This window comes from Rhipicephalus sanguineus, chromosome 9, assembly GCF_013339695.2.
Source record: "Rhipicephalus sanguineus isolate Rsan-2018 chromosome 9, BIME_Rsan_1.4, whole genome shotgun sequence".
In the NCBI taxonomy this organism is placed as follows: domain Eukaryota; kingdom Metazoa; phylum Arthropoda; class Arachnida; order Ixodida; family Ixodidae; genus Rhipicephalus; species Rhipicephalus sanguineus.
In genome coordinates this window covers 63,749,434-63,777,423 of record NC_051184.2, presented here as the reverse complement: position 1 = coordinate 63,777,423, position 27,990 = coordinate 63,749,434, and the positions used below count along the sequence as shown (strand labels likewise).

General features: G+C 48.1%; 1 protein-coding gene across 1 annotated transcript; it reads left to right on the top strand.

Moving 5' to 3' along the window:
* The first annotated feature begins 2 nt into the window (after positions 1–2).
* LOC119405257 (growth/differentiation factor 8) lies at positions 3–27,990 on the top strand. The gene is made up of 2 exons (XM_037672071.2): positions 3–1,277; positions 27,097–27,990. Exons 1-2 carry the CDS (start codon positions 824–826, stop codon positions 27,927–27,929), a joined length of 1,287 nt encoding a protein of 428 aa, XP_037527999.1. The 5' UTR covers positions 3–823; the 3' UTR covers positions 27,930–27,990.

Sequence of the window (27,990 nt, the reverse complement as noted above, 5' to 3'; positions counted from 1 at the left end):
AGAAGTGCAGTCGTCGCGGCCGTTTATAAAAGCGCGTCGCATCAGGTGCTATCGCCGCATTCGGCAAACAAGACTCCCGCCACCGGCAAACTTGTTGCCCTCCGCCGCTCAGTTGTGTTTCGCCCGGCACCCGTCGCACGTCGCCACCGCCGCTTAATTATTTCTTTTTTTTTTTCATTTTTCGCCCGACGTTTGTTATCCTTGCTAGCAGCGCAGCCGCTCCCCCCCCCCTTACCCACTCTTCCTCAACCCCCCACCCCCACTACCATCTCAGTTCTTTTCTCTTGGAGCGTTTAGTATTTCCGTGATTCGCTTCCCGCCTCAGGAAAGCCCGGGATCTTTATCGTACGACACACTGTGTTGTGCGGGTCGTTCGTCCGGCCCTCTCTAGATTTTTTTCTTGCTTTTATTTTCACTATCGCGTCAAAGAAACGACACGGACTAAGCTGTACCGGCGTGTAGCCAACAGTCGCCCGGGTCCCAGAGTGTCGCGTCAGGCCTTTTTTCATCTTCTGCTTCTTCTGCTCCCCGGTGTCGTCTGCTATCCCGGTCACTGAGAGCTGCGTCTGCCGCTCCATCTGCGCCCGACAACAAGACCCCGGAGTTGACCGCTCCAAACCCGGGTATATCCGGCCTCCGTAGATGTTGTGTCGGACTGTGCACCGTCCGGATGTTGTCGCATTGCGCGATCGGTAGTGACCGGACGCACTAAGTGGCCCAGTGCAAGGTTGCAAAACCAGCGCCTGAACTCCACCTTCGTCTCCAAGCCACCGTAATCTCCTCACCGGTGTTACCTCGAACGTACAGGGCGACGTCAAACACGATGCATCACCACCGGCACGACAACGCCATCCCCAACTGCCACGGGACCATATCCGAGTGCGTCTTCTGCTGCGTCTTCCTTACGGCCTTCTCGTCGGCCGTAATGTTGAACTCCTCCCCGACGTACAACGCTGTAGGCGGCCGCCACCACCCGGCGTCCGTCTACACGTCCTCGGCATGCGACGACTGCGCGGCTCGCAAGCTCGCCGAACAGGCCAACAACGCCGAGTACAGGTACGCCCGCATCGAACTGATCAAGCAGCAGATACTGAAGAAACTTCGACTCAAAGAACCACCCAACGTGAGGATACCGCGGTCCGTGCTGCCGTCCGTTCTTGCCGACAAAGACCTCCTGCCGTCGCCGGCGACGCTGGCAGCAGACGACGAGAGGAACTCTCGACCCCAGGAGGACTTCTACGGCACGATGCAGACGGCTGTCATCTTCCCGCAAAACGGTGAGTAAGGTTTCATTAATATTCGCTAAGTGCGCATTCTACATTGTGCTGCTTTATGTAGTACTGCAGCCTTCACAACCGTTTGTGTGAAAAACTTGATAAAAAGAAACGGGCTCCTCTGCAGTTTTCACATGAAAGTTTCGACAGGGCCTAGCCTAGAACACGTTACCATATTTAATTGTATGTCAGTAATTAGAGTACAAGAATACAGTAAATTGAATATGACATAATAATTGTTGGGGTTTTACGTCCCAAAAGCATCATATGACTGTGAGGGACGCCGTAGTGGAGGGCTCCGGAAATTTCGACCACCTGGAGTTCTTTTAGCATGCGCCTAAATCTCAATACACGGGCCTCTAGCATTTCGCATCCGTCGAAATGCGGCCACCGCGGCTGGGATTCGATCCCACGACCTTCGAGTCAGCATTCTTGCACCAGAACCACTAGAACACCGCGGCAGGTCGCATTCTACATCGTGCTGCTAGTGCTGCAAGCGTGGTCTTCGCGATCGATGCTGTCAGTTTGTGTGAAACTCTAAAAAAACAGAAAGAAAACAAGAGAGGCTCGTCTGCAGATTCCAGGCACACGAAAGTTTTGACAGGGCCTAGCCTGGAACACCCATACCATATTTAATTGTTATACGTCAGAATCTGCCACCGATTAATTATTGTAAAAGAATCAAGTCAATAAATGTTGTAAGCGTAGGTTTATCAACGCTGTTACCATGGTGTGCACATTCGTATCATAACCGAACTAACCATCCGGAACAATTAAAATATATTCTTGATAATAATAAATGAAAACAAAAGTTTATCTCACTAAAAATTCGAAAAATCTCTGACCGGCCCCGGACTGCAATCTGAAAATTTGAGGATATATACTCGAAAGAAAGTCCACTACCTTTTATTCGATAACCACATTGGGAACATATCCAGATAAAGTAAAGTAGGAGTAGAGAGAGTGTAAATGGTCATCCTCAGTAAATCACTTCCGCCTCCTCATTTTCCATTGATCTATGTGGATATGTTCCCAAAATGGATGTCCAACAAAAATATTAGTTCGTTCAAAAACGAGGTGGCGGACTTTCCTTAAAAAGACTTTTGACATCTGTTTTGAAAAAAACATTAAAAATATCTATATAGGGGCAGGAGATCTAATAGAAGGAGGAGATTACCGGAGTAAGAGAGCACCAAGGGGAATTTTTCGAGGGGCTCGTTTTTTACGGTAGAAGCAACTAAGTGAATCCAACGAACAATCAGGCCAAGGAAAGCATAGGGGCATTAATTATCGTCTCTAACTGTAGTGTAATAGTTATGGCGTAAATTAAAGTGGAAGGAAAACCACCCAGGCTAGAGGTTGGGGGGTTCGGATCCCGCCGTCGGAAAGGGTGATATTTCATCCACTTCATTTCAATTTACGTCGTATTTATTACACTACAGTTAAAAACAACAATTAATCTCCCCTATGCTTTCCCTGGCCTAATTGTCTGTCGCGTTCATTTGGTAGGGTAGGAGAAATCATAGAAAAACAAAGAATACCCGCAACATGAGAGGCACAAAAAATTGGCCGCGTATCTGCGTGCTTCGCTGCAAATGTCGTCGAAAGACGATAGTCGTCTGCCTGCCGTACTACATGTGTCCTCCTCCTCTATGTTGAATCGCCGCATCTGGCTCATAGCGTCGCATTTGCAGCGCAGCCCGGAAAATACTAGCATTTTCCACGCAGCCTAAGAAACACTAGGGTCTTTAGAATTATGTATCGATGTATTTTCTAGTAAAGGAACACACCACCTAATACTTATATATTGATGTAGCGCCCAGACATGCGTAACATTTGCTTTTTGATCGACAATGTTCCCAAGTATGAACGGCGGTACCAGTTCAAGATGGCTGGGCATTCCGCAAGTGGTTAAACTTTGGCCGGGTGGCTGAATCTGGTGACAGACAGACAAACAGAAAAGCAGACTGACCAAAATTTCTGCGTTTAAGTTGCCCAAGAAAGACTATCGTCTTTAAAAAACAACGGGGGACAGGCGTCGACCGGCCTGTTGCCGCAAAGGACATTCGGTGACAATGGGGACAGACGCACGCGGGCACGTTTTACGTCACTGGACACTGGCTGGACGTCTTCCCAGACTTGCGGGAGCCCGCGATGAGCGGTGTTAATCAGTGACTCACCATAGAGGAATCCGTGGGAGCCGACGTAAGCGAAACAGGAGCAAGGGTAACATTTAGTGACGATAACGTGGCGTGTTCCAACGGGAGTTGTTTGTCGGCGCGTTGTACAAGCCTCGGCTGCAACGAAACGATCGAGCTGAAAGCTCTCGAGACGTGAAGAAAGAACTTTAAATGGCAATCTCTGAAAGACCGTAAACGCAATCTTAGACTGAAGCCTTTCTATTCAATCTGTAACAAGCAAACAGGAATTCGATGCTTCAGATTACACACAAACACCACACTATCAGCCCTCCCGTTTGGGTCACGAATTTTAAAGTTCAGCCATTCACCCTTAGGACTGATCTTTTTAAACATTCTATTTTTTTTTTTTTTGTTAAAACGATTTGTGACTGGAATATGTTACCAGCCGATTTGGTTGGTCACAAGACCGCGAATTCGTTCTATGAAGGTTTCTGCACCCGCAGTAATCCCCAAAAGGGCACTGCGGTTAATGTTCCAAATAAAAAAAAAACTATGACAGCTTCGTACTAGTGATGCCAAGCCTGAAGGAAAAGCGGAGCGGGGTGGTCTTCCTTCTGTATCTCTATATTTTCTTCTCTTCCTCTTTGTTGCTAGTATTTGCTTTTTGTACCTGTTTCTTTTTATTTATCTATTTCTATTTCTTTCTTTCTACTTCTCTCTCTGCTTCTTTCTCTCTCTTTCTTTGTTTCTCTTTATTTGTTTTTCTTTCTCTTCGTGTCCTCTTCTCTCTTGTCTTATCTATTTCTCGTGGCTGTTTCTTTTTTTATCTTTCTCTCTCTCTCTCTCTCTCTCTCTCTTTCACGAGTTTCACGTGTTCCACTTCGCCGAGCAGAGTTTTCGTTTAACGCCCACACCTGCTGTGCTCGGTGGCGGGGCTTGCCCAACTGCTGTGGCGAAGTAACCCGCCTGTGGTTTTTACGGTCGCGGCAAACTACGGTCGTTTTACGGCCGTTCGCTTCTTACACCAGAGTTTTTACTTTGGTGTAAGAAATACTCATTATTTTCGGGTGCTTTACGAGCCAAAACCACGCTACGATTATGAGGAGCGCTGTAGTGAGGGACACCAGATTAGTTGCCACGACATGGGTTTCATTAACGTGCTCTTAAATCCTAGTACACGGGTGTTCTTGCATTCCGCCCCCATTTAAATGCGACCATCGTGGCCGGAAATCTAACCCGCGTCCTTGATCTTAGCAGTGTGACGCTTACCGGCTAAACTATCACGCCGGATCGAATCAATCAATCGCGCCCAATTCATCAATCTAACAAGTACATCAACAACCTCCAGTCGAAATTCGGTTCGTTGTTCGACCTCCCAAGCACATTGTTCCAGAATTACCTCTTGCGGTTGATAGTACTTCTCTCCACTGACCGACTGAACAGTTTTTTTTTTTGTTGTTGAATGATTGATTGTGTAAAGTTATCTAACATGACATAAAGATTAGCAGGAAAGGGGGACATTTTCTGTGCTTTGTTTTTTCACGCTGTGCTCTATTTTTTGTACTTGAAGTGTTTACTTGAACGTTAAAATTTTCTCAAAAATTGCTTTAATACTGACTGTCCGTTCGAAACGACGTAGTTTGAGGCGTAGGGCCGCATACCAACACAGCTTCTCTCAGCTCATGAAACAGAGGTATCTAGATACGAAATTTTGTTTATCGAGACATAAAATTTTAATGATTTCATGCACGAAAACCACGATCTAATTATGAGACAAGCCTGAGGATTACCATTTTTACAACGCAGTATTTGAACAAAAATTAGCACGCGCAAATCTTTGCATTTCATCCCCACGAAAATGGGGCCGCCGAGGACCGGGATCGAAACCGCTACCCTTTCAAGACCAGCAGCGCCAGGCAACGGTAAAACTAGACAGCGGTAAAATAAAACGCCGCGCTGCTGGGGAGACTCGGCCGACCCCGCCTCGCCGCGAGTGTTTGACCTTCCAAACCGAAACGTGAGATTTTATGTGTGTGTGTGTGTGTGTGTTCGTTCTTCTTTTGTTTTTTATCTAGTTGATCGCTTGTTTACTTGTTTTCCGGTGTCAGCCAGCTCGCAGGCGTTGACGCTGAGCGTTGCGCACGTCACCTGCTGCAATAGATTAGTCGCTCCTCTGATTTGACGGCGTCACCGAAAACGAAAACCGGCGATTAACGAAAAGCAAGCAGGGAAAGATGCGACTTGGACGACAGCGTTTCGAAGAAACGCGGTGAGCAGGTCGCTCGTTAACAGTGCAGCAGCTGCGTGCATATAACCCTTCTCCGAACTACTTATCGCCACTGTTTTTCTCGAGCAAGCGCTGGTGCAAACGGCGAGCAGTGTAAGTGTCCCTGTCCGATTGCAGTGAAGTCCCCGAGAAAGTATACCAAATATTTTTTTTTTCATCAGGACAGCTACGCTCTGGCGCGAAGACTGAGGAAAGGGCGGATATGGTGGCGTTCCCCTCCTCCTTTCCCTCCTTCTCAACCTCACTTCCCTTTCCCAATTCTTGCTATACTATACTATATATGGCTACGCTATGTCGGTATCGTGTTCCATTAGTTTTGCGTATCGATCGGCATTGATCGGTTAACGATCGATATGGATTGCCTCAATGAAGTCCAACTCGGCCAAGTAATGCTCATCTGGTTTCGTCGAAGTCCTAATCGGCATCTGTTTGTTATCGATCAGTACTGATTGGCTATCGATTAAGTATCGATCGGTATTAAACACGTATCCAAGCTCAAGCGAGTACAGCCACGCGTTTCGCGCCATTTTTATTATTTATTGGGTATTCATTGGCTGCGAACGGTAGGCATGGCTAGAGTCACTGGAAAATCAGAGTACCGCAAAGGTAAGCTGCACGCAGGCAACATTGGGTGGCGGCGGCCATGTCCCTTCCAGACCGTCCGGCGCGTTGCTAGCGTGTGTTGAGAAGTGACCGATCTTTTAGCCTCAGTGCCGTGTTACGCTCGGCAGAACGGCATTATGTGTGTGTGTTTCTTCAAGAGGATATTAGAAGTGATTTCGAGTCATCGACAGGTATGGATCGACTGCGCGGTTAGCGGTGTAACTAATGAAACGTACGGCGAATGTTGCCATGTGCTCGCGAACTCTCTTCATGGCTTCATCGGTCTCTTTTCGTGTCACGCCCGGGCGTGTTCGCTAGGTCTGGGGCTGTAAACAGCGAGGCGGTAAATGCAGGAGAACGATCCTCAGGTCACGTGGGCATAAAGTCACGTGATCAAAGCGATAGCTCATCTAGGTACATCTTCACCTAGGAGCAGAGAGTGTGTCTAGGGACGGTTTAGGTACAACCACCGAACACGCGGAACACGTAATACAATCGCGTGGTGCGTGATGGGTGTGTGTGAGAGGCATGAACGGGGTGGGCGTGTGTCCACAGCTTCCGAGCTAGTAAAGTTGCGTTAATTCGTTACCACTTAAAACGTGGCAGGCCGTATCAAGCACGTCTTCATTAGCACTGAAACCGACTCTTGGGAAAAGAAATACAGGCATGTGAGGTGTGAAAACGCAATGTGAAATGCTAAATGTTGAGAAAGCGCCTATGAACCAAATGTACTGGCAACAGCTAGGTTGAGGCATTTTCATTGGTGTCATGTGTGCTGACTCTACGTAGTTTCCGTGAATGGTTTGAGAAGTGTTTTGCGTTTTTTTTCCTTCATGGTATTGCATGAAGCTGCACACATTTTAAGTGTCCCGTAGAAATGCTTGTACGCAAGAAGAGTAGCTTGGGCTTGTTTGTGTACATACATAACGCAAGCGGAATAGCTCACACCGAGGCAGGGACGGTGTAAGCAAGTCGACACGAGAGCATGTGTCGTCTTGCTTGCTCCGTCTGTCTATGTGCTATTCCGCTTGCTCGTGCTAGGTCTAAGTTATTGGCAGATGCGGACATGTGCGATATATGTATTTTGCAGACGTGAGTACTAGTAGCGCAGTGCAATAGAAAATGTCCAAGGTAGTGCATCTGATGACGCACAGACAGATCTAGAAGCTTCAAAAAGTACTTTGGACACAAGTCGCTCGCGATAGTCCTTCCTTCACCGCACTCCTTTGTTTTTGCTGTTGCCAAGGCATCTTCTCCATGGACATTTTTTATGTGCCTTTTTAAATTGCTCGCATTTGAAAAAGCGTTGTCGCAGAAAGTGCAGATCTTGTCAAGTCTCGTGGAGGTGCTAGTGCGCGCCCCGGCGCTTTCGCTGCCGTCCATCGAGAGCGTCCGACAGGAGAAAAGAATCGCTCTCCGCTAACTCGGGAGACGGGAACGCGAGGCTCACTTGTTGCGGGATCGGCAGGAACTGTAGGTAAACTGGGAAAACTTGGCATCGCCTCATAGGGAATAATCGAGCTCTTGATTTCTCTCGTGGTTGACGCTGCACCGTCCCTACAGTTCCCCAGAAAGCGATGTTATACGGAGCGGTGACGTCTGCATCGAACTAGCCAATGAGAGCGAGGATCACCCTCCTGGAGTTACCGCTTCGCCTGTAAACATAGTTGCATTAGCGCAGTGACATCGTGCGAGATGCCATTTACTTCGACATTTGGTGAATCTTGACTGTTTGCTCTATTGCAGTCGGTGTTCAGGTTCACTGCACTCGAGAACGTTATCGAACAACATCGAGAACATTCAACATTGCGTCCTTCGACTGATCGCTGACGCATAGCTTGCTTGCGCACCGTGCTTGCTGTTCCAACTGTTGATATGTGTAATAGAAGTTGTGTGCGTACGGTAATTGGAAGTTCGCGACGTCTTGATTCGGAACGCCAGCAGCCGAACGCACGGGCGAATCGGCATGCGGTAGGTAAGGTGCATCTTATCTTACGATACGTAGAAAATAGGCCATCAAAAATTATTGACATCACTACTTAATTGTTTCATTTCCTATTTCTTGTCTTCTTAATATTCCCCAATGAATTTGCAAATATTTTGCTGTGTTCCGACAAACAGTTCTTTCTTTGGCGTTGCCAGCGCGTAAACAGCTGGGGTTCGGTTTCTGCACTGCTGCAATTTTTTTTTTTCATAATGCACTCTTATTAAAACTTCCTCGGCACGGTGCTTTATGTTCTTTTGATCAGAGATAGCACATCCCGGAATTTTTAAAGCGCATGTTACTGCAACACAGTATGTATATAGACCTAGGGCTCGCATAAAATCGACTCCCTCAATGCGTGGAATCTGCTTTTTTTTTTTTTTTTTGCTGTGACCATTTCTCACCAACTATACAGTATTTTAAGGGTACGCTCGGTGCAATGGTGCAATGCAGCATTAGCAGCAATTTTGTGCAACAAATGTAAAAATGCGCTTGATAACATTGCCTCATACCAAGTTTATCAACAGAGTTCCACGCTTCTGTTTTGTGCAATGCCAAAGATCATGCCACAATTGCCTTCAAGGTATACCAGTAAACAGTTATTATTTTAATAAATATTCCATTTCGCTCTCGTGCGCGACACGCTTATAACTCGGATAGCATGCGTAATCTGTTCAACAGATCGAGATATAAACAGCCGAGCAAATAGAAAGGTATGTCGTTTTCAATATCGCTGACCATAGCGAACCGAAAAGGTGAAGTATCCTGTCGCATAAGATCTCTTCCAGCAAAGTTAGTGTAGTTCACTGCAGGAAGAAGTGTTATTCGAGGAGGGCGAATTCGTTCAGGCCAACTATGCAGCCACGTAGAACGGCGCTCTTTGACATTAATTTTCCCACACGGCAAACGAGATTCACAGAGTAGCTCACCAGTAACGTTCGATTGATGGTGAGCTACTCTCTTTCTTCTGGCATCTGCATGCAGTGGCGTAGCCAGGGGGTGGCACACCGGGCCTGTGCCCCTCCCTCCCCCCTAAAAAAATGTTTGCTTACGCCCCTGTCTGCATGACGCGTTTAAAAAAGCGACAAAGTACTTCAGGGGACCGTGGTACTGCTACATGTCCGGCCACGCTCTGCATTGAACGCGCCTTCACCCAAAGCGCTTGGAAGGGATATGGCAGCGAGAGGTCACGTGATGCGAGTAAGCCAATCGCGGCGGCGGCAGCACGCGGAAAACAGATACGATACTCTGAAATTTTTCCAGTGACTCTAGCCATGGCGACCGCATGACGCCATCGCTCGGCGAGTTTTGGAAATGCATTCGTGATGCAGTGGACTGAATGCATAACAATCGGCTCACGTTGGGGCTTCAGTTTCACATGCTCAGGCGCTCCCAGATGTACGATTACGCCGAAGGATGCCGGTCGCAGCAAAAGTAAGTCAGATATCCGGGTCAAGCTTCGCGGCTTTTACGACACGTTGTCCAGGCGTTGATAACACGCATCCGGCGTGCGATGATTCTGCAGCCTACATGTGTATACACAAACATGTCGAGCAGCCGCAGTGTAAGCACAGCGATGAAATGCCCACAGTTAAAGCGTCTGAGGGATCTAATCTGCGGCAATGAAGAGGCAGCATTAAGTCGTCCACTCTGACCCGTAACAGTGTGTTTGGATTATTCGCAATGCACTCCTACTGCGCACCTGTTTCATGTCGAACATTACCACTCTGGATTACGGCATTACATGAGATGACGAAGCGGAACTTGAGGGTTTGATAGATGTTCGCGTTGGTCTACCGCAATACCCCCAGCGGTAACGCCATGGCCCTAGCATTATACCGTCATATCCAAGGCGGAGTACCAGGCCGCGGGTTCGCTATCCCGCCACAGTGGCCACAGTCTCATGGGGATGGAATGCAAAAGAAGGTGTAGGTCGGAACCAAACTGCAGGTCGATATGAAAACGTCCCAGGAAAAAAGAAAACGCCAGGCCTGCGCAAAACACGCGGCACAGTCACAGCGAAAGCTGTAAGAGCGGCCTTTCTAGAGCCCGTTGTAAACTCTCTTGGGGCCACTAATAGTAGCACCGCGCGGCAGGTGGGAGCTTTTTATTTAGTTTTGCCTCTCTGTGGTGCTAAACCAATCGCATTAAAAATTAGCTTAAAGAATCAGCAGCGGCTTATGTAAGTCGCAGCATTAGAGAGCTAATAATTATTTTTCTTTGTCCACTGAGTTTCTACAGCTGAAATCGAGAGGACGTAATGGGACGCGGTGACTGCGCGGGCTCTTTTTTTTTTTACCATCACCTAGGATTCCTTAAACAACACCCAAAAAACGATACATACGTTTTTGAAGCCGATTATCATTACGACTATTTATGCGTTGCGCCCCCATCGTAAACGGCACTGCCGTCGACACTGAGAATCGAAGCTGCATACGCCATAGCCGCTAAGCCACCATTACGGTTGCATCAATCAATCAATCAATCATTCAAGTATCTATCTATCTATCTATCTATCTATCTATCTATCTATCTATCTATCTATCTATCTATCTATCTATCTATCTATCTATCTATCTATCTATCTATCAACCACTCAATCAATCTGTCTATCAATCAAGCAACCACTCTATCAATAAATCTATAAATCAATCAAAGAACCACTCAATCTGTCTGTAAATCTATCAGTCGGTCGGTCGGTCGGTCAGCCCACAGAAATTTGGCAACACGGACAGGAGATACACGTAACCTCCCTTCTGGTCGTGAGGTCTGCAAGTCACTGCTCAGGTCTTACGCTGCCGCCAGCAAGCAACCTGCTGGCGCAGCTAGACTTCTTCCTGTTGTCGTGCCAGCCGCAAACAAAAAAAACAAACAAAGAAAAGAAAAAGAGCCGACTAATTCCCAGTTAGCCGAGCCCCCTCTCTGCGAGTCTTCCCCCGATACGGCTCGCACGGGTTCGTGTGCACCCACTGCCGGTGCAAAGCAAATAAACAAAGTGTACGGCGCTTACGCTGCGCCTCACGCGTTTCCTCTGTAAAAACGGGAGCATTCGTTTGGCAAGCTTCACGCTCGCGCGTACGCGTACTATGCTACGGGAGAGTAGATATGGCGAGAGATAAGAGAAAGTGAGGAGTACCAACGCCACCAGCGATATGTCAAAGAAACAAACCAACTCCGGCTCAGCGCGTAGCAAAGAGCGGAGCTACGACTTGCCTCCTTCATCCCGCAAGCCGAGATAGTGCCTGCTAGAAAAAAAATAAAAGAATCATATTTATAGGTGTGCGGAGAATGGAGGGCCGAAAATAGCCGCGTGGTAAACAGCATGACGTCGCCTGTTTCATCGTACTCGGCGATTCGATTAGAGCTTAACTGGGTGGCCGTCAGGGCGAGAATTAAACCCACGCTGGAACGCCTTCCTGTTCATACATGCAGCCAGAGAGTGTGATGAGATATCTGCAGCTGGGGATCGATGACATTTACTCGCAACGAACTGGACCTGGTCGCACGAATCGTTCGATAATAAACCTGTTTGTCGATGAGGTTCGTCATTTATCAAGAGGACACGCCACAAGCGTTTTTTTTTTTTTTTTGTATTTGTGTCTGTCCTTGGTAGAGTTTCGCGCTAGCTACAATGATGGATCATTACCAACTAGCGCGATCAAATTGTCTGCGGATACGAAGCGGGATGTACTCGCTGTGCGCTTCGCAGGGCGTTTACCATTACTCCAGTACGACTGCGCAACAAAAAATACACGGACAAGAGAGATGAAGACACAGGGTGTGTCTTCTACTCTGATGTCCGTGTCTTCTTTTGTTGCGCAGTACTGGAGTAAGGGATTACCAACTTGCCCAAAATGCTGCTCACATTTACCACAGTGCAAAGCAAGTGCCGCAATGATAGCATTGCCTTACGCAATGTCGTCTAAGCTTGTCTTGTCTACAGTTGTTCGCGCAGTTCAGTGAGAATTTGACCTTTCGCGCGGTCATTCCGATCCGGAACATATTTCTCATGTTCTAGAACAATAAAAACAAGTTTTACGCGAAACCAAGATGGAAGATGTGAAGATGTGGCAGAAATTTCGTTTTTCTGTTGATTTTTAACGTGCACTGACATCGCACAGCACCCGGGCCTCTAGCATTTTGCCTCCATCGAAATGCGACCGCCGTGACCGGGATCGAACCCGCGTCCTTCGGCTCAGCAGCCGAGCATTGTAACCAGTAGGGCACCATGGTGAACCGTTTGAATATGATGAGCATGCTGATGTGCGCTTAAAATATGGCACGTATACCCTCGCTCGCAAAGTTTCCTGCCCACAGTGACGATGGACTATCAAACTCAGGTCATCATGGAGTTTGGCGAACGTCTTTGACTAGGGGTGCAGTCCTGCGCGCGTCAGCGAATTCACTGATCATTTCTTTCTCTCATTCTCTTTTCTATCCTTTTCATATTTCTATTATTATTTCGCAATTTCTAAGTGTAGTGTAGACAACCGGACGCTATCCCGGTGAACGTGCCCACCTTGTGACTTTCTACATGTATTTCCTTCTATTCTTTCCATCGGGGGGGATGGGCCAAGTATTAGGCGGTTGAACTTACGCTAGTAAGTTACCTTAATATAATTTAAAGCATAAAGAAAAGAATTGTAATTTTAAAAAAAGAACATTGTGCAACTGAGAATTGAGGTCGTATGACATCTCGAGTTCTTTTTTTTTCTTCTTCTTCTTCTTCTTATTTTCCATGGTGCAACGTCTGTGCGCCCGCGTCAAACGTGGTCCCAGCAAGTCGATAGGCCCGACCAGAACGCAAATTGAGCCCGGCGAAGTCGAGGGCAATTCCTGGCTGTCGGTTTGACAATTTCCATCTCATCGGCTTTTGCACAACGGGCGGTTCTAAAAAATTGGCCGTGACACCGCGAGAATTGAGGCGTTATTTTTTTTTCTATTGTCAAGTGACGTCAACACGTAATAATGGCCTTGGCTCATCGGCTGGGGTAAGTGGTCGTTTCGAAATGTCATCGGGTTAGAAATACGGCGTATACAGACTCGTATCGCTGTCACGTGAACAGGGTCGAACGCCCAAGCACTGTCACCACGTTGACTTGCTCAACAAGCTTACTACGAGGAAGGAAAAATAAATCAAATTAACCCCGCAGATCTCACGCGTCACAGCAGTTCGCGTGTGAATCGGAAACCCTTCTATGGAATAAGAAGCGAAGCAGTTTGCCGAGAGAGCTCTAGGGACGTCTGAACTTCCTTAATGTGTTGTAGGCTTGAGAAGTAGGCGGCAGTTTCATCACGCTTAATTTCCATACCCGCTACTCTAATTCAAAGTGTTATTACGTCAGTACGTTAGTACGTCAGTGACCAAATCACCATACTGTCCCTTCCATACGGTGTCCTTTTGTTACCACGTTTGCGCAGCGGTTCGAAAAGCAAAAAAAAAAAAAAACAATTGTGAAGCTTCCATTAAGTCGCGCAGGCTTGAAACAGCCAAACTGGACGATTCTGAAGTCTAATCTGGTTGCTTCTAGGTTGTTGCTAAGCTTTAGCTAGGTGATGGTTTGGTTGTTTCTAGGTTGCTTCTAGGTTGTTGCTAGGCTTTAGCTAGGTGATCCTTTATAGGTTGTTCGTACGTTGCTTCTATCGGTTGTTGCTAGGCTTCAGCTAGGTAATCCTATAGGTTGCTTCTAGGTTGCTTCTCAGCGCTAAGTGATTCTACTTAAAGGGCCCCTCACCAGGTTTGACAATTTTGAGCTAACGAGCGCAATGCATGCACTGGGCGTTCACGATTACGTCTGCCAAAATTTGCAACGCTACGCGCCGCGTAAATGGGTCAAATTTCATGCTGGACGCTGCTTTCCCTTCTCGCGTCCGCGCGCCCAGAGAATGAGGGGATGACGTACATGAGAGAATGGCCCTACGTAGATGGTAGTGCTGTGACGTCGCTCCTCTACGTAGACGACTGTGCTCTGACGTCGCCAACAGAAGCACGTGACACTGCGATAATTATTTGACACGACGTGTAGTTTGTGTAATTTCTTGCTTGAATGGATTAATAAAACTTGAGAGCAATAATAAAACACACAAACAAAATGTATGCGTTTTCTTTTTTTAATTTTTACTGCGAATCGCAGCGAGATTCGAGACTAATCTACCTCCGTTTCGCACGCGTTCGTGTTCTCGCGCTTTGCGCATCGTGCAGACGCCACCCTTTGCAAAGAAACTAATTTTCTACCGCGTTCCAGCACTCATTAAGCTCATTTATCCTCCCGCGTCTAACTAGATGTTCATGCGGCACACCGCTAGTCTCGCGTCCGTACAAATGTTGCAGCTCTCGTGCTCAGTAATAGGTTAAAAGCCAAGTGATCGGCGAGGGCGCATTCGGCATAACTTGCAGAGATGAAGCGCAGAGAACGCCGCCACAACACCGCTCGCGTCTCGGGGGCTCGGGCTGGTTCGGGCACGTCATGCGCTCGTGACATTTTGTGCGCATGACATGTTCATTCGTATGCGTTATGTGATCCTTCTGCTCGCGTGCCGAAGAGGGCAGGGAAGGGATTTGGCTTGCGAAGGCTACACGGGGCAAGAGGCAAGGGTTTGCAGCTCGCCTCCTCGCATCATGGTTTCGCGCCGCTACAAATTATTGTTTTTCTCAGCTTCTAACCGACCGATTAGAAAAATTCTTGTGGCAAAATGCTCTTTATTGGGCTCGCAACAACTTGCAATGTCTAACTAAAATTCGTTAGGTCACCTGGTGAGGGGCCCTTTAAACCACACACAGTCACAGACTCGACACGGATGTCCAAACTCCAGAGACAGAAATTGGCGCTGAAATCGAGCGTTCGCATCTGCCATAGATCTACGGGCGCGTTGTCGTTCGCGTATAGGGCTTCCATCACTTCGGGGGTCTTCTCGCAGTCCGCCGTTGCCTTTCCCGTTCCCTATAGTATTATCTGGTTGTACGTACCGCTGAAGCACTCCGTACAGGCGCTTCAGCGAAGCCGAAACGTGCGGCCGGGGCGTTGATCCCTGGGTTAATCACCACGGTTTATTATAAAGCTTTTTCTCAATTACTGGTTACGCCTTTCTAGAAATCTTAATTGGTGTTTGCCACCCGTCTGTTGCCTTCTTCAATTCTAGTGGACCAGCGGTGAGTAGTGGGATTAGCCCAATGTCTGCGGCACATACCTGTTCATGGTGACGATATAGCTTTTTGTACACGCCAATTTTTTTTACAGCCAGCTGAAAGAGCTTCGCTGTTATACACTGAAAAAATAAATGGAGATCACGAACACTCGTGACAATGCGTGACGTAACCTTTGCTCATTACGTTTCGTTCCATTTCACTCATTTACTTTCAGCAAGCATTGCTGAGAGGAGCGGGCTACGACACTAGTGAACAAGTGAAATGAGCTGGCATTCATATTACAGGGTACTAGCAAGTGAAACAACATTTCACTAAATAGTTAGAAACAGCACTCCTGAAGGAAGGAAGGAGAACAGGAAAAAGCGGAAAGGCGGGGACATTAACCAGTTTGCCATAACCGGTATGCTACCCTGCACAGGAGGGGATGGGGAAGAGCGAAAGAGCAAAGGAGGAGGAGCACACACACAAAGAGGAGGAGCACACACACACAACGTCACATACTGGCAGCAGGGGCGTAGGCAGAAATTTTTTTCGGGTGGGGGGTGGGGGGGCACCTCCTTGATTTGAAGTGGGGGCCGAGCAGGCCGAGATGTGGTCAAGTGTCATTTTGGGCTCTGTATACCATGGCAAAAAAATTTCGGGGACGGAGGGAGCGGTGGGGGGCACGGGCCCGGTGTGCCACCCCTTGGCTACGCCACTGACTGGCAGCACTCCTGAAGAGATTAGCATGGGGTATAGAGGCGATAAAAACCGAGACATTGTTCTAGACTGCGCTTGTTCCCGAGACAAACTGATTAATGTTCACGTTGGCGCAAGATATGAGAACATCGGCCTTGAACTGATGTTGACCGTAAGGTTGCAAGTACGGTGGATACAAAAAAAAAACAGTGACGTAAAATGAAGAGAGAGGCATTAAACATAACTAGTAGTAGTAGTAGGATTTAATGGCGGCGCAAAGGCGACTATGGCCGTAGAGCGCTAAGGCAAAGTAAAATGTATATGCATTGGTGTGATCAATGACTATGGCTAAGCGTAACGTGGCTGTAAAAGGGCCTAAAATCCAGCGCACTAAATGCGCATAAAATAAATATAAATAATAAAAGTATGTTAGTGACGTGACACATGTGCAATGAATATCAGACACGGGCTTCTAAGAAGCGTATACTATCAATGTGGATACTACGGGTGCGTTTGTAAAAACAGCGATCATATTAAAACTGCGACAGAGATTATTTCGTATGTCATAGTGTGTGAAATCTATTTTTCGCGCGATATTAGTGGGGATGTCATCAGCCGTGTTCCCTTGCGCCGCGTTATGCTCGCGGAATGCCGTTGTCAGCTGCCTCAATGAATAGTATACACGACCACGTTACGCCACGTGGCGCGGTCCCTATCGTGGTGCGTTGCCGTTTTCTGCAGGCGCGCGACGTGGAAGTTGTGAAACCTCGTCGACTGCGGTTTCCGCTCGCCGGTTGGCAAGATTACGCGGACCTATTCCTCTTCCTCGAGATCCTGCTGCGATGCGCTTGTACGCTGCCTCATTCCACACAACCGACACGCGCGCACGTCTGACGATGATGACCGTCATCATGATCGTGATGTGCTTCTTTTTTTTTTAACTTGACGCGTACCCACATCAGGGGGAGCGGCGGTGGGTGATTGAACTCCATAGCATTACAAAACTGAACATAACAAAAAATGTGTACTGAACGCCCTAGCTAGGAATGTGCGAATATTATTTATATCTGTTTCTGCGTCTTTTTTTTTTTTAATCTGTGGTCTTTACTCTGCTTCTATACATTAATAATTCCGTTTCTTTTCCAGTGTGCATATTTCATGCCAACTTTCGCTCGGTAATGATTCACCCCGGCGGGCATCTCAACTAAACAAAACGTCCAATAGGAGAACGGCCGCGCAAAACTTAAGAAGCACAAACAAGCAAAAAATGATGCCCACAACAAAGGTGCTCTGTTCAGGGCCTTTGTTGTGCGCATCGTCGTTTGTCCGTGTTTATCAAATGTTGCGCTGCTCTTCTCGAGGTCATGACCAACCAACCAACCCGCGAGTATCACCAAGTTTTCACACGAAAATCAAATTTCGGTTGTGTCTGGTTTCTTCCTATCTCCTCGTCAAGTGGCGCTTACTCACGCTATCATGGATGCTAACCAACCAGCCCGCCAATGTGTTTTAGCCAGGGCAGTCACCATATGTTATACAAAGCCGGAACCGACTGGATGCGATGTCACTGGTGTCTCCGCTTTTACAAAGGTATAGCAGTCGCCGGCCTACCCTATAAAAGCTGTCACCGCAGAATTAGACTTTCCCTCGACTACCTACATGAAAGTCATCTACACCTAACTCGCTTCAAGGGCATGGAAAATCATCTAACATGGCGCGTCGCTGTAGCGTGTACGTTTCTACAAGTGGTCTTGTCTTCTTAGGTTGCTAAACTTGGGAAAAAACAGCGCAAAATTGAGACAGGACACAAGACGAAGAAGCGCTGTTGTCGTCCCTTCTTGTCTTGTGTCCTGTCTCAATTTTGCGCTGTTTTTTCCCAAGTTTAACCAAGAACCAACTAGCCCAAGCCTCGACCATTGTAAGCTTAGGTCGCTGCCTTGAAGAAGACAAGACAGCGTGTCGAAACGTTGGATGCAGCGACATTCCATGTTCAAAGATTTTTTTTTTCTATTTCTTCAATCCTCCATATCCTCCTGGACCTCTGCCTTGTTTGCTTCAAGGAGAGTACGCAAACAACGGCTCCGAGCCCCAATTTCAGAGGCCTCGGCGCTTGGCCCGCCCCCACCACGGCAGCGTGCGAACCCGATCGCGCCGTTTGCCACACAGACACTGCTGCAGAACACGCGTAGTCCTCGCTCCGCTATCAAAACGGGGCCAGTGTCACTGGGACAGCCCGGGAGCAGCGTTAGCTAGACATGAGCGCGCGCTTCCTGCGCGGGGAATATGAGTGAAAGAGATAACCCCGTTAGCCATGCTAGTGTGTACGTGTACGCGACACCCGCCCGAGACACCCTTCGGAGTCGGAGGCAATCGCTCAGCCCCTGCGGGAGGACATTCTGCGTGCACCATAGTGCACACGGCAGGCTAGAACGAGGTCGTCACCGCGCAGAAGCGTCGCACGTACGGCTCCTGGTGCGGTGCGGAGAGGCAATTAATACGCCGAGTACACACGGCCTTAGTGAAAACCAACAGACAATGAATGAGGCCAAGGAGGATATAGGGGACGCTATGTATAGTCATTTAACTGTATTACAGCCATAGGTTGGCAAACTGACTCAAGAGTCGACTCGCTCAGACTCATATAGAGCTGTGAGTCTGAGTGAGTCCGAGTGAGTCCGGCTGAGAAACATTTCAGTGAGCCTGAGTCAGACTGAGTCCAGTTGAGGAAAATTTCGTTGAGTCTGAGTCCGAGTGAGCTCTAATTGGGCAAAATATATTGCATGCATGTAAGTCTGAGGGAGCTCCACATTTTCTGCCGACCTAAGATTACTTGATGCCACCAGCAGGGACCGAACCTTCAACATTCGGACGCGTTATCAGAAGGTTGCAGGTTCGTCCCTGCAGGCAGCAGGCTGTCTTTTCGTCCACTTCAATCTTTTCACATTTCGATCGCAATTACTACTATACAGTTAAAAGACTACAGACTACAGCAGGGACCGAACCTGCAACATTCGGACGCGTTATCAGAAGGTTGCAGGTTCGTCCCTGCAGGCAGCAGGCTGTCTTTTCGTCCACTTCAATCTTTTCACATTTCGATCGCAATTACTACTATACAGTTAAAAGACTACATACTACAGCAGGGACCGAACCTGCAACATTCGGACGCGTTATCAGAAGGTTGCAGGTTCGTCCCTGCAGGCAGCAAGCTGTCTTTTTGTCCACTTCAATTTTTCCACATTTCGATCGCAATTACTATTGTATAGTTAAAAGACTACAGATGACGTCCCTTATACCTTTCTTGGCCTCATTGTCTGTTGGTTTTCATTAAGATTGTAACAAGGAAAAACACGTCCTTAATTTCCCTTCTTACGCCGAGTAAGCCACGCATGAACCGCTGATCTTGTCGCCCCAGTTATTCGAAATGCGACGCAAGCCTTCTGAGCCCGTTCAACCCCGTTTTTCTGTTTTTCGGCCTGCGTTTCTTTTTCTTGTATATTTTTTAAAACGCGAGCTTCTAATTACAGGAGCAGCCTGTCTGCAGTCACCGGAGAGACATCTCACGTCACCGAGCAATATTTTCTGGTTGTTATTACTTCTGGCATTTTTTTTTTACTCTTCAATCAGACAACGTACACTGCTCGCGGTTTTCCCTTCCTCAGGACCCTCGATACTGCCTATAGCAACAGATAAGAGAGACGGAGGAAACGGATTTTATTCAACCAGTCAAAGGGTGAAAAAAAAAAGCAAAGAAAATGCCCCGTGCACAGGTCACTTTGGAGCGGTCGCTTAGTGACAGCAGCGAACCCCGTTCCACAGGGTCTACAAACGATTGTTAAGTGCAATAACCGCGGCCATCTACGTTGCCATGGTGACGTTACAGTAGTGACACTGCAGTATAGGGCACCAAGCCGCGTTAGTTGGGTGATGTTCATCTTAAAGGTTTTTCCTTTTTTTAACTGCGCTAAATAACACGGACAAAGACGAGAGGAGAATACTGGACTTTGTCCGTGTTTTTGACGCACTTAAAAAAAAAAAAGAACTTTAGGATGAACGTCAACCAACTAGCTCCACCTGGTGTTCTACTTCGGCTGTAACGTCACCATGGCAAGGTAGACGGCTGCGGCTACTTCACGTAACTATCGCTTGTAGACACTGTCAAACGGTCTCTGCAGCTGCCACTAAGCAACAGCGCTAATGTGACGTCCAGTCTTCTATTCTAGTCTTTAAGATCAACAGTGGCGTGAATAGTGAATAGTTGAGATGAACAGTAGAAAGACATTTAAGGTGAATAGTGACGCACTAGAACTGAGAGAGAGTCAGTCCCATAGTGTCCCACTGTCCGTAACCAAAATTTAATTGAAGCATTACAAGCCACATACATTCCACAACAAGGTTCCAGCAACATGTATGTATGTTTGCACATGTACGCGTGTTCGGGTGTTTGGGCTGCGTGCGCGTGTGCGCGCGTGAGATTAATGTAGCGTTATACGTAAGAGCACTTGACATTCATGTCACATTCGAATCTGCTTTCGCTTGGCACCGACTCTGAATACCCAAAATGAATGCAAAGTGAAAGACGTTTCTGAAATGTGACAACTTTCGTATGCCTCTGAGTTGACTCTGAAACCATTCTCACGCAAGGCTGTCACTACAACGTTAGGCCGTGCAAAGAAACGCCTCGAAAGACATGCCGAGACGATCGCGCACTTTGTGACACGATGTTTGCCATACCGGCTTTCCAGTCGATCTGGACAGGCCGGCTGTAGTATGAATACGTGCGTTAGCAATCACACATACCTTGCACGACAACCTTCAAACGTCATTCTGATTATGCTTGTCTGCGCAAATTTCGTAATCCATTCAAGGCTGTCCGCGGCAAACGTGGGTATCCTCTCTCTTGTGACAAGCTGCGTTTCGAGGGGTAAACACATTAGCGCTTCCTCATTGATAAGGACTTCGCCATTGCGCACACGCTTACAAAACAAGCTGTCCTCGACGAGATTTTTTTTGGCTGTTTACTTTCTTAACGGAATGCCAATAAAGTTGTTCAAATGGTTGGAAGGCGACTCGAAAATCGATGCATAAATGCAGCCAGACACACTTTTCTTTGACAGCGTGTCGTCTTTAAGTTAAAGTAATGCAACCTCCGTCTAGTGGTTATAGCGCTCGGCTGCTGAACCGAAGGTCGCGGGATCGAATCCCGGCCGCACAGCAAAATCCCGGCGCACAGCAAAAACTAAATTATCGCCGCAATAATTCAGAGAACGCCTGCAAGCGCGGAACACCAAAACACGTGAAGGGGCGTGTCGTCTCAGATGAATTTTACGAGCGCGCCTTTCCATGCACCGCGAGGGCTGCACTGAATAGTGATGGTATGCGCCTCTCTTCAGAGGGCGCTAAGAGGAAGGTTTTTTCGTAATAATTAAACACTATCATACATATTCGTTGCACATGGAACCTACATAATATTGTTGGGGAAATGAATATGTGACTTGTGAAACATAAAGGCTGCTTCGCCACGTGGTTTTTCGCCGCGCTTCAATCGCAGCACCCATATCTCCCCTTGTTGATGTCGCTGGCAATAGGTTCTGAACCGCTTTTCACCCAAGGCTTCGCGACCTATTTGGACCGACTTTGCATCATACCTCTAGACAGTGTGCACATAACGGAAAAATTATTAAATTATTCAAACCTAAATCAATCGTCACAGTAGTGCTTACGACAGGGCCCTCGTGGGATATGTGAACAAAAATTAATTCTGGGGTTTTAAGTACGAAAAAAATTCACAGCATATCCACGGGTGAGTGAAGAGCTTGGGCGAAGCTCCTGAAGCAATCATGGTTACACCGTGAAATCTTCAGTGGTTTCGCCCAGCAGTAATCAAAGCGATAGCCCAGTACATCATCAAAGACGTGACAAACACTGTATATATTTATACAAGAAATTTTATTAATCGTAAGTGGTAGCTAGACGTGGCTTCCCTTCCCCCTTCATTATAACGGCTTTATGGTCGGTGAAGTGATGGATCGGTGATGGGTCGTAGTGGGATGTTTGCAAAGACGAAGTAGTGGGCAGTGTGCAAAGGTGGCTTCCGTTCCCCCTTCATTATAACGGCTTTATGGTCGGTGAAGTAATGGATCGGTGATGGATCATAGTGGGATGTTTGCAAAGACGAAGTAGTGGGCAGTTTGCAAAAGATCGGTGATGGGAGATACTGTTCGGGAGATACTGCCGGTTACGCCTTACGCCGGACGCGTGACAAGGTTAGACTAAAAGGATCTTCGCCCCTAAAAATATGATATGGTAGGAGGAACGCACTAGTGTCCGACTCTGGACCACTTCTGTCCACTTGGTATTGTTTAAAGCCCACCTAAATATATGTATACATGGGCACTCTTACTACTCCTCTCCCATCCGAATATGGATGCCATGGGTCGAAATCGAACCTGAGCTTTCGTGCTTAGAAGCGCAGCAATTAAGCCGCTAAGCCACCACGGTGAGCCCACGGGCCTGTTTCAAAACTGTCCTTCCGTCCCTCTGTCACGTAAGACGATCATCTGTAACAGAAATTAAATGTATAAAACAAAATAAATGTTCTTGGCGATGGCGGGTTTTGTATCCCTGCCCCCCCACGCTCCGAAAGCGAGTGCCTTCAACCACTGGGCAACACAACCACACTTGCAGATTGTGGATAACATCTTAACCACATGCGTTGTACCCGCGCCGCCAAACAAATGTAAAAAGGTAATACTTCCTATGAATGCTTCGTTGACTTTCGTGGTTGTGGAATGAATGCCCTTAAGATGTAAAGAAAAAAACCCAGCATATCCACGGAGTGAATGATGATGAGTGGGCGAAGCTGCGGAGGTTCATCGGTAAACCGTGAATCTTCCGTGAATTCTGCCCAGTACATCATCACCGACGTGAGATCGGGCGCGTTTATACTAAAGGTTCGATGAGTTATGACGACTTGCAGCTCACTTTAATTTTACATGTACGCTGTGAATTTTCATTGTTTAGAAAACCATTGCTTTAGAAAACATCTGGCGTCTTTCGTTAAGCAGCTGGCGTCTTTTCGTTTTGCTTTAGAAACATCTGGCGTTCTTTCGTTTTGCTTTTACAAAACATCTGGCGTCTTTCGTTGGCTTATTTCATCAATCAACGGCGTTTTGAACAAAATTTTTATTGTTTAATCACGCACAGGAGAAATCTCACCAGGCACTACCTTGGAGGTAAACAATGGCTGCTAATGGGAATGAGAGACAGAAGAAGTCGGCTTTTAGCTAACACTTACACTTCTACTTCTACTAACGTTTCCTACTGGAACATGCCAATGGCTGCTAATGGGGAATGAGAGACAGAAGAATTCGGCTTTTAGTTAACGCGCACGCTGCGAATTTTTTATTGTTCAACAACGCACAGGAAAAATCTCCCACCGGCACCACCTTGGAGGTCAAAGCGTAAGACTGGTTACGCACTACGACTACGAGGGACGAACGGGTGCCGCCTTAAGGAGCTTCGCCCCTAAAATGAGGATTAATCTCTACGCTTACGCATCACTTAGACTAATTCTAAAGGAGATTCTCTGAATTTCATGTGGCACAGCGTCACCTTACGGGAAGCGTGTATCAGAGCGAGCAAATCGGCACGGATATTTTGAAACAAATAAAAGAATGAAATACTGCGTCGAAGCACTAAATGAGGTGTTCCGGTAAAGGAATAGACCTAGTGGCACTTCCGGTACGAAACAACGGGTTCACCATTGGCGCTTTCTTCAGAGACTTACATTAGTTAAAACAAACATTGGCAAAGACGCCAGGGCGTGTCAGACGGTCGTATAGGTAGTAGGCGGCGCACGTTACGAAACGATCCCGCGTTCCACGAACAGTAGACCTGACGAATATTGGACACTGTTTTTAAATGTTCGTAGCGTCCTACGATGAAAAAAAATTGGCCGCGTATCTGCGTGCTTCGCTGCAAATGTCGTGTAAAGACGATAGAAGAGGCGCTGTGTGAGATATGGACGCCATCTGGAAATACGTCAGGAAACATGAGTGCTGTGTTGCGTGTTGGTAGTCCCGGCGCAGCAGCAGGCGAAGACCGGCGGTGACCAACGCGACCGGCGGGGACGCCATCCAGCCCGACCACGCGGTTTGGCGCGAAGCGCTGAAGCAGAAGAAACGTCCGCACTCAACGAGTACTCTCCACACACTCTTTTATTTACACGTCGCCTGGGTAAAACAGGAACGCCAGAGCGGCGCCCACAACCGGCAGCCTGAACGCCGCCCACAACGCTGCTTTTTCATTTGTTAAATATTTTTTTTCACCTTCTTGGCCTTCTGAAAACTAAAGTTTTTCAACACCAACCCATGGCATTCGTACAGTGCAATACAGAACCGAAACCGAAACACAACAATGAGCTCGTGCGAAGGGCACGGAGGAAGGCAAATTTCAGCGCATTCCCATTTTCAGCTTTGTTGAAACAGCGCTTACTAGACGACGACGAAGTAAAAGAAGGCACAGTACACGCGCTGCCTGTCCTGTGCCTTCTTTTACTTCGTCGTCGTCTAGTGAGCGCTGTTTCAACAAAGATGAACGCATACCAACTCGCTCGAGCTTGCATTCTTATGCATTTTCAGCGCAGCTTAAGAAACTAGGGTCCTTAAAATTATGTATGTATGCATTTTCTATTAAAGGAACACGCCACCTAATACTTACCTAGTGATGTTGCACCTCAAATATGCATGATATTTACTTTTTGATCGACAGCGTTCACAAGTATGAACAGTCGTACCAGTTCAAGACGGCTGGCCCTTGGGCAAGTGGTTCAACTTTGGCCGAGTGGCTGAATCGAGGGACGTGCCGACAAACAGAAAGACAGAAAGACAGACCAAAATTTCTCCGTTTAAGTATCCCAAGAAAGACTATCGTCTTTAAAAATTACACCATCTCCCGCTAAAGGGGACCATGAGGCGATGCGAAGCCGGAGCACTTGCACGATCGCGTTCCGTTGGCGTTCGTTGGGCATGCTACCGACCTCGCGTCGTGGAACGCGAAGAGGGACGCTACGCGCGTCGTATCTTCCATCTAGCCTGGCCGTTAATTCTCACAGGGCGAGCGGGGAACGCGGTCGACAGGCGGGCGAGAGGGGGGCAGCGCAGGAGAGGAGAGAGAAGGGGAGGGGACGCGCATGCGCTCGAGCTCATCGCGGCGTTGCGCAGGAGAGAATTTCGGCATGTCTAGCCCGCGTTTCAGAGGAAGAGTGGAAAGGGAGAGGGGAAGGGGAGAGGGTGAGTGGAGAGGAGGTGTGTGGAGAGGGTATGCGCATGCGCAGTAAGGGTGGTCACGCCGCACACCACCACCACCACCGGATTGAGCTCCGCCTTAAGATACTTCGCATCTAATAAACTTTTCCTAAACACACAGTATACGTTAATTCTAGACACTTGTAGCTGAGCGTTCACGATACGCTCCGACGCTATTGTCAGACCTGGGTATGCTAGCGATTTACGCACAAACGCGTCGAAGGAACTGTAGTGCGCGTGCACAGGACGATCGTGCGAGCAGCGGAGCGTAGAACGCAGCTCTCGCTCCGCTGTAAAGTCAAATGAGCGGAGCGTGAGGTACGTGCACTTGTTTTCACCGTCGGTTGGCAGTCAAGCTGACCACGTCTGGACAAGACGCGTTTGTCAAAAATGTCGTTTTTGCCTAGCGATTAGTGTAGTTCTAAATTTTGCGCTAAGGGACACTTCACTACTGCGAAACCTGATCAAGGGCGTAGCACGGGCACCCAACGATTCCCGTTCGTAGAGTTCCCACTGCTCCGTTTACCGAATCGTTGATGAAGTCAATAGACAGATTTAGTTGGGCGTCCACAACAACGTACGGACGCAGCCTGCCAGCCATTTCCTATGGCAGGCTGCGTCTGTACGTTGTTGCGGACGCTCAACTAAATCTCTCCAATGTTTGAGGTAAGCACGTACGTATACCCCGGCACGAGTAGAATCTTGTTAGGGAGATTCGCAAACTCGGTCTGCCACATGCGCGCTACTTTTTGCTGCGCTTCATCGACTTCCTGCTTGCTACAACAGCTGAGATACTTACCTTCTGCAGCGAGTCCGTCAGGTTGTTTCCCCCTGCAGATGTAACGCCGGAGAAGCTCAGGCGGGAGGAGCAATCCTGCGCTCCGCGAGGAGGCGGCTCCCTCTTTTGCGCGGCGCAGCAGTCAACCGCATGTTTCCGAAGCGTTTCTAGCGATTTTAAGTTGATTATTTCGATATTTTAAGTTAATTTTCGCGATTACTTCGTAGTTATTTCTCTTAATTATGTTATTTTAGACGTCGTTCTTTTATTTTAACCCGGTTTTCAGCATTCCTAGGCTTGTTTTAGGCCTGTATCGGCCATCCGATTTTGAGCGCGATCACGCCACGTGATATCTATGGATGGATGACAAGCCAGGCCCCTCATGTGTTGCGCACTTAAAACGCGAAATCTGTGCATTTTTCTGCACTGGCTCGGGCCGCTATATTTGTGCGGAGCGGAGCGTAATCGACGCTCAGCTATAACTGTCCTGTAGTCGGTTGGAAACTTAGACGCTAGCTCGCTCACGAAACTGCGGTTCGCCTTTCCTTGACCTCTGCAAAAGAGTCGTACCTACCGGCTGACTTTCGTTCTGAAAGCATGTGCAGTCGTGAGCAATGTAACCGTGAGCGAAATTACCTTTTAAAGGTCATGGGCGCTGACCGATGTTGACAAGCGCAAAAGTGTTCATGACACCAAATACTCCAGCGGAAATGCATCTGGAAATTCAATATGTCACATTCATATCAGTACATTAGGAGTAATGGTTAAATAAACGTGAATTCGCTATTCCAGCTCGTTCTGCTGATACTTCCTTTCTGGTGACGCAAATACCAGAAACTAGCCGTATTGCAGAATAAAAATTTGTCGTTGCTGACTAAAACTATTTTGTTCCCTCGCAGATTCTAACGAGTGCGTTTCGGGGAGTCCGCACCTGGGCAGCTGCTTCGTCTTCCACCTGAGCAACGAGCTGACGAGCCGCAGCGTTGCGCACGCCGAGCTCTGGGTCTTCAAGGACCTGGACCCGTCGTCGTCGTCGTCGGCCGTCAACCACACCTTCGTCGTGTCCGAGCTGTCCGTGTCGGACTCGCACCGCAGCAACCGACACCACCACCGCCACCAAACGATGCTGCGCAAGCGTGTGGTCGCCTTCGAGAGCAGTTCCCCGAGGCCCGAGTGGCTGCGGTTCGACCTGACGAGCCTCGTCACGCAGTGGGCGGGACGTCGCAGCAACCGTCCCCGGGTCCTGGAGATCAGCTGCAAGACGTGCGGCAACCTGAGGAATGCCCTTCCGTCGGGGACGCCCGTCGGTTCGAGCGGCGACAAGCAGCCCTTTCTGGTGGTTCGCACGGACCCGAACGCACCGTCCCCGCACTCGCGGTCCAGGCGAAGCGTGGACTGTAGCTCGTCCATATCGCGCTGCTGTCGCGAGTCTTTCTACGTGTCCTTCAAGGAGATCGGCTGGGACAGCTGGATCATCCAGCCGACCGGCTACTCGGCAAACTTCTGCCGCGGCTCGTGCATACATGACATCAGCGTCAACAAGTACCACCACACCACGGTGCTCCAGAGGTTCCTGCACAGCGCGTCGGGCCTCAACGACACGCTCAAGCTGAGTCTGTGCTGCACGCCGTCGCGCCTCTCCTCCATATCGCTCATCTTCATGGACGAAGACCACGTGCTCAAGCAGAAGAGCCTGCCCAACATGGTGGTCGAAGCGTGCGAGTGTGCGTGACCGCGTGGTGCCGCGCCGAAATGTTTTAGGTTAAAAAGTAAAACAAAGACTCCATTCCTTT

What these genes read in the sequence shown, in the direction of transcription:
- LOC119405257 (XM_037672071.2), top strand. Translation starts at nt 824, where the DNA reads ATGCATCACCACCGGCACGACAACGCCATCCCCAACTGCCACGGGACC. An exon ending in TGTCATCTTCCCGCAAAACG is followed by an intron (nt 1,278 to 27,096) that starts GTGAGTAAGGTT and finishes GTTCCCTCGCAG; the next exon opens with ATTCTAACGAGTGCGTTTCG.